The sequence below is a fragment of the Brassica oleracea genome, chromosome C4 (genome assembly GCF_000695525.1).
Source record: "Brassica oleracea var. oleracea cultivar TO1000 chromosome C4, BOL, whole genome shotgun sequence".
Classification (NCBI taxonomy): Eukaryota; Viridiplantae; Streptophyta; class Magnoliopsida; order Brassicales; family Brassicaceae; genus Brassica; species Brassica oleracea.
This window is the reverse complement of record NC_027751.1, coordinates 46089647-46103238: the sequence shown is the minus strand read 5'-3', so window position 1 is coordinate 46103238 and position 13592 is coordinate 46089647. Positions and strand designations below refer to the sequence as shown.

The 13592-nt window shown below is 34.2% G+C and overlaps 1 protein-coding gene across 1 annotated transcript; it reads left to right on the top strand.

Moving 5' to 3' along the window:
* Nucleotides 1-1196: 1196 nt before the first annotated feature.
* On the top strand, nucleotides 1197-2987 carry LOC106337723. The gene is made up of 3 exons (XM_013776853.1): nucleotides 1197-1527; nucleotides 1626-1835; nucleotides 2615-2987. The coding sequence occupies exons 1-3, from the start codon at nucleotides 1314-1316 to the stop codon at nucleotides 2683-2685; spliced, it is 495 nt and encodes a 164-aa protein (XP_013632307.1). The 5' UTR covers nucleotides 1197-1313; the 3' UTR covers nucleotides 2686-2987.
* The last annotated feature ends 10605 nt before the right edge of the window (nucleotides 2988-13592 follow it).

Sequence of the window (13592 nt, the reverse complement as noted above, 5' to 3'; positions counted from 1 at the left end):
ATGTTTTCTAAAACCGCAGCCTTTAATATTTACAAATGTATAAAGTTATATTATTTTAATAGAATAGATGTAATTAAGTGAGCATTATTTAATTATAAGTTTCTATTCTGGTCTTTAAATTTTTTTAATACTCTGGTTAAATCTTTTTTTCAATATATTATTTACGGTTTATGTTGAAATTTACTCCAATTATAAAATTTTAGTATATTTGATATTCAAAATAGAGATTTAATTTTTGTTAGCAAACTTAAAACCACAAACCTAAGCATAATAGTTAATACAACTAAAAATGACACTTTGAATTAATTATTTCTCATTTTTAAATATTTTTGTACAGAATTCACATAGTAATGGGTTTTAACTTTATGTATCTCTTGTGTCTTTACAATCCGAAGATTAGAAACTCCTCAGATGAGTATAAATGATGATACCATGTAGTATCTGTTGGCTTAATTCAAATATCTGTAAAACAGTTGTAATTTTTTTTGATACATAGCAGGTTCGAATTGGTTTGGTATTTAGGACCAGGAAAATTCTGAAGTATCCAAAAATATGAAATTACCTAAACACTCAAACAAATATCCAACATATTTAAATCCCCAAAAATATTCTAGATTTTACTCGAAATCTGATTCAATAAAACAAAAAATACCCAAAAGTTCATCCAAATATTTGAAATATATTTTAAAATTTTTTAACTGAAACTCAAAAGTATAACTGAAAATCTGAATCTGAAGTTTAAATGAATATATGTAATACCAAAAATATATCTAAAATACTTAATAAACACACAATATTATAGGCATTTTGAGTATCCAATCAGACCTCAGCCTGAACCAAGATATACGGGTCAAAAAAATATCCAATAGATACTCTGCCATGGACCAGGATCCAAACCAAATCTATATTTTTATGTCGGTTTTTGTTAAATTTTTGGATCAAAAATAAAAAGTCTAGACCTAAGAAAACGTTACATAAAAATGTATATACAAAACCTCAAATGAATTAATTCATAAATTATATAATTTTAAATAATTTATTTGCTTCAAAATAATACAGAGACATAATACTGTACAATCTCAAAATATTAATTTATATCAATTTTTTAAAAAAATTCAAGAAACCCCGCATTTCAAAAGTGGGGCCAAAATATAGTTTATTTTATTTCTACTTGTTTTAAAAGAAAAAAAAGAAGCGGCCCTAACAGCGTTTTATGCGCGTACAGAGGAAAATAAAGCAATCTGCGTTTCACTTTCCCATTTCTAACTTTAGAACCCTAATTCCGAAGTCTCTCTCCCTAAAAATCCAAAATCATGGAAGTTAATATTCTTCCTGGAGCAGGCGTAGGACATGTGGTTTTGTTGGTCGGTGGAGGAGCCAGAGTAACGATTCCACCTGGCAATGGTTTTACCATTATTGTCAATCCGGTGGCCGGTGGTGCTATGGGAGCTGCCGGTGGTGCTATGGGAGCTGCCGGTGGTGCTATGGGAGCTGCCGTTGCAAACGAAAACATAGCCGCTATCACAGGTGTCTTTTTTTTTCTTTCAATTACTAAATCAACCATGTTTATTCACTAAATTGTTGTTTGGTATCACATCCCGAGTCTCATACTGTTATATTTGCAGCGGATATCGTGCAACATTCAGTTAACAACACCCTCTCTACAACTCAGATACTCCATATGCTAAGGGTTGACAACACCTTCGAAGTGCACGAAGATTTTGTACCCGAACCTACCGCTACAGGTCTTTTCCTTTACGCAATGGGGATTTCAAGAGGTTCAGACCACCACCACTACCTTAACCCCCCCTCGCTACTACATACAGCAAGTTCAGGTTTTTCTCTTCAAACTTTCTTTAACTTTAAACTTTGGAATTTAAGTTCTTAACTGTTGTGATACGAGACCCCATTTATAGAAGCAAAGAGATCAATGGATTGGGCTTAGTCAAATGTCTTTTTAACCTAGTCATGAGTAGTATATAAGATGGGTGAGAATTAGAGAGAGGGTTTATCAAGTTACTGATGTGATGTGGTGCTGCTGGGGTTAATTCGGATTTAGACAAGCCACCATGTGCGAGATGATGTTCTATCTAATAGAACTGAAGGAGCAATGGGTAAGCGTGATACAAAGGAAGTGGTGTATGTTAGCTCGGGTTGGTATAAGACGAACTTTCTGCTAGGAGCTCTAGGGAAGAGGAGATCGATCAACATGTTTGTAAATTGTTAAGTATAGTGATTTCTGGGCTGAAACGAGCAACAATGTGACACCAAACGAGATATGGATGAGAGTGAAACATCTTGGGGTATCGAGGTGTAGAACAGACTGGGAATTGAGATGACCTTGGTGTGGCAGCTACAGAACAGTGTGGAAGTATTTGCATCACTCTATCTTTGGTCTGAACCGGTTTCAACCATAAAAGCTGATGGTTCCTTGAAGAAAGTCAAACTACTTGATAAATTCATAATAGAGATCTCTGAGCATCCTTCAGTTAAACGTGAAGTAAAGAGATCACGAGTAGTATTTTATAAAGAGGGTTTATTAACACTTTTCTTATGAATATCATCCTATTTCTTTGTTCATCTCTGCGTAACATGTTGTCTTTTCTTTTGCTAGTTTGGAGCTGCAGTCGTGGTGATGAGGCACCGTCGCAGAGTGGCGGCTCATCCGGAACATGTTCCATTTGAAACCGTGGTCTGCAGGCGCTACTTGATAAACGGCGATCCACGGTTTTTGCTTCATTACCTCCAAGAGGATGAGGATAACGCATTTGAAGAGGAGCCAGCACCGGCCATCCCAATTCAACCGGTGGTGCAACTCCTCCTATAGCCAGGTTGGTTTCTGCTTGAAAATTCTCTTTAAAAAAAAATTGTAATAATGAATTACCTTTGTGTGATATTTTCAATAATATTTGTAACAAAAAGTAGCTGGATATTGTTCTTCACTTTTCATGTTTGAGATCCTTCTTGATTATTTTTTGTTTCTCTGAGGTTTGTGGAAAATTTAAATCGAAGGTTGCGAGAGGTCATCCAATGGTCACACCATTGGGACAACTATTTGAAATTAAAATATAAGTTTATTCTTAGTCAACATGATTTATTTTTACTCTCTCTCTCTCTTAATTAGTAAATGTAGACACATGATTCTTTTCCATAATTAGGAAAAAGATACTTTTGATAACTAAAACAAGCAAAGCAATGATTTCAATTATTACTATTGTCGGTATATAAATCTTTATGCCTAGGATAAATTAAATCTAGAAAAACTGGAAAACATCACTAAATTAGAGAATATAATTAGATACTATTAAACAGTCGATTAGATTATTCTGAGAAACAATTAAATAATGAAAAAAATTAAGCTTTAAAAATTAGATAATTTTTTTCTTTTTTTTTTTTGCGTTCTACCCCGCCGCTTCTGCTGCTTTCCCACAGGCCAGCCCTGATCACATAAAAGAAAAAGATACATTTTCTGTGACAAAACATCTACCAAACCTCTTCTTTTATGTTCTTTTGCTAACATTCTCGTCTTCTTTTAACAGAAAACAAACCAATATACTTTTAATTATCTTATTTTCTTAATGCTTCTTCTCTTTCCTATCTAATCTTGGAGCTCTGTCATCAAGTGGAGGATCTTCATGAGAGGGAGCTTATGTTGAATATGGAGTTTCTCAAGCTCAAACTACTCCAAGAATCTGTTACGTTATCCCGTTTCTATAATCTAACGGAGATCAGTGTGAAGAAAAATATTATCACCCAGCCTCGGCTCCTTAAGCTGCCGCTCGATGCATAAGCCTACTAAACTCTGCCTAAGGTCTCACTCTTTATATGAAATAATATAAACACAAAATCTCACTCTTGTTCAAGGCTATGATATAAACACAAAATCTCTTGTTCTATAATGTAAACACAAAATCTCTTTATACGATAAGACAATCAAAGTCTCACTCTTGTTCTAAACTATGATACAAGAAAAATAGAAAGAGCTTTATTGTTTATATGTTTCTTCAAAGATCTTTGATGATCTTTGAACAATGAAACTTTCTATCTCTCTGATTAACAACTAGTTTCTTGTTTTTCTATTTCATTTGCAAATTACTAAGCCTCCTCGCATAGAGAGTGAACAATTGCAACCAACGGTTGCAATGATTAATCCAAAAGTCGCAAAGGTTAATGAAAAGTTACAATGGTTAGTATGTTACAATTGTCAATATGGCTATTCACCAAGCAATCATCAATGGTGGCAATGTTATATTAATATGGTTGCAATTATTAATGGTTCACATGAAACATTACACATATTCATTTAAATATATAACAATCCTCCCACATTTAAGTGCCATAATAAATTCATTAAATGAATAATATATATATTAAACTAATGCATAAATGAAAATGTTCAAAAATTGAATTTTCAACTTAGTGTATTACACATTTCAAATGCCCAAAAATCACGATGTCCTATATATTGAATCCCTTAACCAATTTTGGGCACATGAAGATAACACACACGTGTTTCCATACTACTCTAAGTGTTACACTTACCGCTATTATAAGACATGTGTCCCTATCCATAATGAGCGCATACAAAGCCAAATCCTAGCTTACTGAAGCGGTATCACTTCACACTCATATAAGTAAATACTTTTAGTTATTCATCTGCAAATGCACTTTTTCAAAGTATTTATTAAGAACAAAATTTCAACATATCCCTTTCTTGCAGGTTCAAACACATTCCTTGGGATGATTAAAACAATGCTTCAATCTTTAAGTGTAGGCTTTCCACATTGAATTCAGCTTCTAACTTCGTATAGAGGGAAGTTGGATATCCCCAAATCAACATTTTCAAATTGACTTCAAACCCATCCCCTTAACCGAAATAATTACTAAGTTCATAGCTAATCCTTTCGTCAAATGATCAGCTATATTTTGTTGAGACTGAACAAACTCTATTGTAATCACCTCGTGAGTGATCAGCTCATGTAATTTTCTATGTCTAATGCCCATGTGTCTAGACTTACCATTATACACTTGGCTAGAGGCCTTAGCCAAGGTAGCTTGAATATCACAATGGATAGAAATTGGTGATACTGGTTTCAGGCATAGTGGAATCCCGTACACAAAGTTTCTTAGCCATTCTGCCTCTCTGCCAACAGGTACTAATGCTACGATTTCTGAGTCAATAGTCGAACTTGTAATGCAAGTTTGCTTCTTAGAATCCCATGAAATGGCACATCCCCCAAGAAAAAAAACACCTGACCGCTTGTAGAAGAATGATCTTCGGTGTTGGTAATCCAACTTGCGTCTGAATATCCTTCTAGCACCGAAGGAAATCCGACATATGACAAACCATAATTAATTGTTCCTTTCAAATACTTGAGCACCTTTTTTTAAAGCTTGCTAATGTTGAGTACTACGATTACTAGTGAATCTACCAACCTCCCTACATTATAAGCTACATATGGTCTAGTGCTCGCCATGACATACATTAAACAGTCAATCACTTGTGAATACTAGAGTTGTGATACTGCTTGTCATGTATTAGGCATACCCTTCACACTCGCATCTATGGGAGTGCTCATTGGAGAACAATTCTCAAAATTGAAATTTTTAAAAAAAATCTCAATGTAATGAGATTGTGTTAGAGATAGTTCTTTCTTTCCATGTTTGATTCTAATTCCAAGAATCACATCTGGCTCCCCTATGTCTTTCATTGAAAAAATTGATTACAAAAAATCTTTTGTATGCTCTACTTGTCTAATATAAGTACCAAAGATCAACATGTAACATATAAGCAAGTCATATAAGCAAGTGCTTACTCTATTACTGATTTCATCAAATTTTCTATATAAACACTTATCCGATTGGTTTGAATTGAAACCACTAGATAAGCAACCTCATAAAACTTTTGATGCCACTGCTTAGGTGCTGGCTTTAGCCCATACAATGACTTGATCAACTTACACACCTTATGCTCATTTCCAGACATAATAAAATCTCCAGGTTGCTTCATATCCACCTCTTCTTCCAGAATACCATTTAAGAATGATGTCTTAACATCCATTAGGTGAATCACAAGGTTAATAATTGCTGCCAAAGCTATAAATAATCTTATAGAATTGATCCTAGCACCTGGAGCATATGTATCGAAATAAGTAATACCTTCACTTTGTTTATAGCTTTGAATAACCAATCAAGATTTAAACTTGTCTATGGTTCCATCAACTTTCATCTTTCTTTTGAATATTCATTTGCAGCCTAAGGCTTGCAACTGAGTGGGAGATCTGACAAGATCCAAGTATTATTTCATATGACAAGGCATTTTACGCTCGTCAACCTTTGACCTCCGCGTAACAGCTTATTGTGATTCTGATTGGGGTGCTTGTCCAAGAACTCGACGCTCTCTCAGCAGCTATGTCGTCCTTCTAGGGGACTCTTTAGTGTCGTGGAAAACAAAGAAACAAGATCGCGTCTCTCTTTCCTCTGCAGAAGCTGAATATAGATCCATGACAGCTGCAGTTCAAGAACTTCTCTGGATAAAAGAGCTACTTGAATCGATTGGCATCAGTCATCACGATCCTATGAAACTTATTTGTGATAGCAAATCAGCTCTACACATAGCAGCAAATCTTGTGTTTCACGAACGTACCAAGCATATCGAAAATGATTGTCATTTTATTCGCGATGAGATAAAAAGAGGAACCGTTGCTACATCACATGTCAGGACAACTGAGCAGCTTGCCGATCTACTCACCAAAGCACTTGGAAGACAACAGTTTACATATCTACTAGGCAAGTTAGGCGTTTGTGACCTCCACGCTCCAACTTGAGGGGGAGTATTACGATATAGTCAACTATATTGGAAATATTCCATATCTTGTTATGAAAGTTATCTTGTATCCTTAGTCTTATCTCTTAGGTTTAGCCATTCAATAAACGAAACTCTTCTCTCTATTTTGGCAGTCATCATTTATTGCTTCTTTCCGAAAAGCAATATCTTGAGAGTTCATAACCACATTATAAATTATGGGATCATTATCAATATGATAACAATATGAGTGTCAGAAACAATCTCATTTCTTGATCCCTCAACTAAATATATTTGAAAATCAAGACCAAATGATTTTTTCTATCCTTCCTTGCTTGCTCCTACGAAGCACATGTGAATTTTAGGAGGAACAAATGTTTCGTCTCCTTTATTAGCTTCACTTGAATTTGGAACCAAATCCTTTGGTATAGGTATAGATAAAAAAAACAGTTTTCATCAAATATTACATCTCTTTATTCAATTACAGTATGAACAGATATTGAATTATTATGTTATATTACATAAAACCTATAAGCCTTGGAATTATCAGCATATATAATAAAAAAAGAAATCAATACTTCTTTCTCGCAAGGTTCTAATCTTGGGTTAGAGTAGCCTTATGACAGCCGTACATCCCCAAACTCGAAGATAGTTCAAGTTTGTTTTTTGTTCTTATACCAAAATTCATAAGGGGTAAGTTTGTTCCTTTTATTAGGAACTCTATTTTTTTTTCTCTTAGGAACTCTATTTAATAAATAGCAAGCTGTTAGCACAGCTTCTCACCAAAATTTAATTGAGTTGTAACCCGAAAAGTTGTGAATTATTTATTTGGATAATGAATGAATCACGCACGAGGTCACTTTCCTTAAAGAGTATTTCGACCATATTCCAAGTATTGTGTAAATACGAAATCCCTTTGTATGATAAGACAATCAAAGTCTCACTCTTGTTTTACGCTAATGTACAAGAGAAACATAAAAACTTTAGTGTTTATATGTGTTTCTTCAAAGATCTTTGACTATGACTTTTTGTATCTCTCTCTCTTACTAACAACTAGTTTCTTGTTTTTCTATCCTAATATAGAGAATGAAGTGTTGCAAATAATATTTGCAATGGATAAACCAAGAATTGTAAAGGTTAATGAAGAGTTGCAATGGTTAGTAAAGCGTTACAATAGTTAATCATCAAAACAATTATCAATATAGTTAATCACCATATATTACAATCATCAATAGTAGCAATGCAATATTGATATAGTTGCAATTTTTCATACAAACAATTACAATGGATCATATGAAACATTACACATATTCACTTAAATATATAGCAACTGCTAGATGATGAAGACAGTGGTTGAACATCGTCGACTGCAGACGGAGACAAAAAAATTGTGAAGCAGAGATCTGTTCTGCCACGTGCTCCATACCTTCCCATATTACATACAACCTTATTTGTAATTATGCTAGACGTAACTCGTGCGGTCGGTAGGGCCTAGCGCCAAATCAATTAATAGGAGATTATAAAAGGATTAATCGGACGTAAATTTAGGACTTTTATATAGTTTAAAGAATATATAAAATAGATCTTAAGAAGGGACAGTGAGATTCACTTTGGTGGCTGCTTAATCGGGCACACAGACCGCGTTTTTGAACAAAGGATAATACAAGTGTCAAGCATATTATGTTGTATTGATCTTTTGTGAACATCTGGGTTAATGTGGACCTCACTGTATTCTCTTGCACTTTGCTTTTATGGGATTTAATATCAATATATATTTTTAAGTCAGTAGTAAGGCGGGGAAGGAGGAACCCCAGGCAGCAATCCACAGACCCATAGGAGGGGCAGAGCAGAGGAGGGTCTGTGAATGTGTTGCTAGTCTGTCTGGTCATGTTCTCGAGGAACGCCTGTCTCTCAACTGAGAAGGATTGTGTATCTACAATTAAATGTTACAAATGATGCGTTATATTTAGTGTTTTGAAATCTAACCTGGAGCCTGACCAATGGTTAAACCGGCAGACCCGGTGATCCAATATGTAATTTGGTTAGGTCAAGAAAAACTAGTTATTTAAAAATCTAACAAAACCCGCAAAAACCGCTTCAACGCTGGAACCAGCTACCGGTTAAACCGAAATGTGGTCCAATATGTAATCCAATTTGACTTAAATTGCTATATTTAAATTATCCTAATATATTCATTAATGTTTAGATAGATGTGGATATATTATGAATATGATGTTCCAATTTTTCAAAAGTTAGCTATACAGATATTTTGTCAAACTGATTTTTTATCTTGTATTGATCAATATTTGAGAGGATGCATACTAAAAAGATAAATAGATTTGAGCATCAATGACTCGTATACGGGATCTTACATGAGATTATTGAAGTGGTATTTATGGGGTTATTTAAGCTAAAATGCGTCCTCTTCAAATGTGAATGGTTCGATCCTGTTGTGAACCGAGGGATTCGGTAAAACAAATTTGGTGTTGTGGATGTCAGTTTTGGGAGAAGATACAAAAAATTTGATCCTTTCATTTTAGCTTCACAAGGCGACCAAGTTAGCTTCCTTCCTTATCCTCGCCTTCGAACTTCCGGGATAAACTGGTTAACTGCTATCAAAATTACACCTCATGGACGCATTGTCGCTGGAGAAGAACCGCCTTTTCAAGAAGAAGACGCTATCACTGAAGTTTAGCTACTTGAACAACAAACTGATGAAATCCTATTGATCGACCTGGAAAACTTTCAATATGATGATCTTCCCGAAGATGCGACAGATGAAGCACGTGCAGACGAGTTCGAGGGAAGCGACGATGATGATTGTACTGATATTGATGAGAACGAAAACGATTTAGAGTGATGTAATATATGTAACAAATGTTGTATTTCTCTATTGTAATGTTTGTTGAAGGAAATATTGTTTTTATATCATTTTAATGTATGTGCAACAAATGTTGTTTTACATAATATGTATTTCTTTAGATTTTAAAAAATTATTTGGAGTTTTAGGGTTTAAGTTGGAGAAAGAGTATGAAAAAGTAAAGAAGAAGATGATGATGTAAGATGATATGTGACTTTGGGGTTTAGGGAATTCATTCTCGGGGTTTAGGGCTAAGCGTAGTAAAGTCCTTGTAAAAATAACACGGGACTGGTAACTTCGTCGTAAATGAAACAAGACAGGCCTGGTAACTTCGTCCTAAATCGATTCCTCGTAATTTTGTCGTAAATGAAAAAAGACACGCCTGGTAACTTCATCGTAAATGAAAAAAGACGGGCCTGATAACTTCGTCGTAACATTACGTGGAGTTTGCGACGAATGCCTTTCTCTATATATTGAGACGCCGCAGAACGAGGCCCCAAACTCCTTTGCTATCTCCCTCTAAGGTAAACCCCTCTCTCTTTTTTTTTAGTTAGTTAGTTTAGGTGGTTAGTTATGTAATTAGTTTAGGTGATTAGTTAGGTGATGGAATAATAGTTTAGGTGATTAGTTAGGTGACGAAATAATATTTTAATTATGTCGTAATTGATTAAATTTATTTTAATTTTTTTTTAGATGGCTCCTATGAGGAAACCAGCAGCACCTACTTATTCTCAGTTGCTTGGCGATGATTCCGGAGCATCTTCTTCCGGTCCATCATCTTCCGATGCAGTTCCAGACTCTCAGACTTCTCAGAGAGTTTCTTGGAGTCCTCCTCCTCCACCGCAGATGCCTCCACCTCCTCCTCCAGCGGCTGCACCTCAGCCTGCCCCAGCAAGTGCAGTTCATCCAGACTTGCGTGTGCCTTCATATGCACCATACGCGAGATATACGGAGGAGGATTTGCTTGTCCAGCCTGGACTGGAGGGTTTGGAAGTTCTAGACCCTGATAGACCGCCAGAAAATTTTTGGTAAGTTATTAATTTTTATTACATTAAAATTTAAATTATTTTTATTTTCTAACAATTAAATTATTTTTTGTTTCAGGTTTGGGGCTAACAACTGTGTTAGCCGGAGCGTTTCAGAGATGATGAAGGGTTACTACGATGGGGCATATCTGAACTGGAGCATGACACCAGATCACGTTAAGACCACTTGTTTTAAATGTTTTGCGGTAAGATTTTTAAATTTAATTAAATTTTTACTTTTAAATATTACTTTTTATTTTTAAATATTTATTATTAATTGTAATTTCTTCAAAAATTTTATGTTTCAGCAAAAGTGGCATTGGTCTTTGGGAATCACCGAGAGGGTGAAGAGGGAATTCATTGCAAAGGAAAAGACCCGCCTTTGCAACACTCTCTCCGATTGGAAGGACAAGTGGGAGATCTACAGGTATGAGGGAAAGCCCACTGAACTCACGACGGATGTGTGGGATGGCCACATCGCCTATTGGAAGCTACCCTCTTCGTTAAGGCCAATTCGTGCTCTGCTTCTCGAAGAACGAAGGATAAAGATGGTCATTTGCCCATGGTTCACAGAACCGTACGAAAACCTCATGCATGAATCCGTGTAGAAGCTGTAAGTTTTGTTTTTAATATTTATTTTAAAATTTTCAATTAATTTAGATTTTAATTTTTTTTTGTGTAGTTAGAGAAGACGGGAGTCTTACCATCTCTGTCTGAGCTATTTAAGATGACTCGCCACATCCAATGGAGTTTTTTTGGATTCTGCATCTGAGAAACTCTTCCATGCAGTGGCTGCTCAGATTGAAGAACAGAAGATGCAACTAACCCAGCAGTCTCCCGATGGATTATCCGTCACATTGACCACCGAAGAGGTCGACAGAATCTTCGAAGAGGTACAACTTAAATTTTTTGTTTACATTAATTTTAATATTTTAACATAATTAACTATATTAATATATGTTTTAATTTAATAGGTGGCTCCTAAAAAGAAGGGACGGACAGTCGGCATTGGCTCTGTTAACGAAGTTGCAAAGGCAATTTCGTTATACACTTCCAGACGGGATGAAGAGAATTCTCAGATGAAAGCTCGAATGGATATCCAGCAGGTTCATTTAGACTCTTTTGAGGATCTGCTAGATGTGATGGCGGTGGGAAACCCGACTATGCAGAGAATGTTGAGTGAGAGACGAGCCGCTCTTGGGTTGCCAGTACGGGATCCCGAAGAGTCCGATCCAAACCGTCAACAGCGAGCAACCCCACCGACTACTTCGAGAATATGTAGTTTTTTTTTATATTTCGGTTTGTATTATGAATTTAAATATTATTGTATGACTTTTAAATACTTTTTTAAAATATGTTTTTCATTTTCATATTTCGTTTTAAAATTTAAAATATTCTAAATTTCGAATATTAAATATAAATATAAATTTATTATATATAATATAATAAGAATCATTGTAAACTCCTCGTAAACATTACATGGAGTTTACATCGAAAGTTTACGAGTGATTAACATCGAAACTTTTACGAGGGTTTTACATGAAACGTTTATGTGGGCTTTACAACGAATTTGTTTACGTGTGCTTTACATCAAAAGCATTACGTGGGCTTTACCATGAAGCGTTACATGTCGTTTACGATGAAACCTTTCTTTCGCTTTACGAGGAATTTATTTCATCGTAAACGTAACAATTCCTTTACGACGAAACGTCCGTCGTGAAACCTCCGTCACGACGGACGTTTAACAACAAAACGTCTTTCGAGGTTAATTCGTCGTAACACCCCGTTTACGACGAATTAACCTCGAATACTGTCCTCGTAAAAAATATGTTTTCTTGTAGTGAAGTGTCAAGCATATTATATTGTATTGATCTTTTGTAAACATTTGGGTTAATGTGGACCTCACTGTATTCTCTTGCACTTTTCTTTTATGGGCTTTAATATCAATATATATTTTTAAGTCAGTAGTAAGGCTGGGAAGGAGGAATCCTAGGCAGCAATCCGCGGACCCATAGGAGGGGCTGAGCAGAGGAGGGTCTGTGAATGCGTTGCTAGTCTGTCTGGTTCTGTTCTCGAGGAACGCCAGTCTCTCGACTAAGAGGAATTGTGTATCTACATCTTATATATTAAAACAGAAGTCATGACTTCTTTTCATGTGTGTTTTTTTTAGTTTGGACCATTCCTAGGAAATATCATATTTTACATAAGTTCATTATTATATCTTTTAATATTTTTATCTTTTTATTTGAAATACAAATGAATATATTTAAAATGTTCTAACAAAATCTTTTTAAAATCTTCTTAGAATCTTTTTAAATTTACTTTCAAAAATTAGTTAGTTTTAATTTAAATTATCATAAAATATAATTAGAAATTAAAATTGAATATAGTTTTGGTTTATAAACGAAAATTTAAATAAAATGAAATTAATTAATTTCACAAATACATTTACTAATAATTTTTAAAGATTTTGTTAGAAATAAATATTTATTTTAATTTTAGTTTTTTCAAATTTGTTTTCTAATAAAATAAAAATCATGATTTTTGATGAGTGATATTTTTATTTGGACCATCATTTAAATTTTATTTTAAATGTATATCGCTAATGCTAATATACATAATATTTTTAACTACTTTAATCATATTATCTTTTAATTTTAAAAAACAAATTCTAACAAATCTCTTGAAATATATTATAATAAGATCTTAATTGTATTAAATTGAATATAAATATTTTCAACTAATTTCGTAATTAGTAATGAAATGTTACTAAAAGAATTAAATTATATCCTATTTTATCAATTTTATAATAATATCTATCATTTTAAAATAAAAAATGTTATATTGAAAAAAATATGATAAAATTATTTTAAATTGATAAGTTAACATATTTTATTTTCAT

Bases quoted from the DNA above. Each gene is read 5' to 3' on its own strand.
- LOC106337723 (XM_013776853.1), top strand. From the start codon at position 1,314: ATGGAAGTTAATATTCTTCCTGGAGCAGGCGTAGGACATGTGGTTTTG. The intron at 1,528-1,625 runs GTGTCTTTTTTT...TTATATTTGCAG, and splicing joins AAACATAGCCGCTATCACAG to CGGATATCGTGCAACATTCA. The intron at 1,836-2,614 runs GTTTTTCTCTTC...TTCTTTTGCTAG, and splicing joins ACTACATACAGCAAGTTCAG to TTTGGAGCTGCAGTCGTGGT.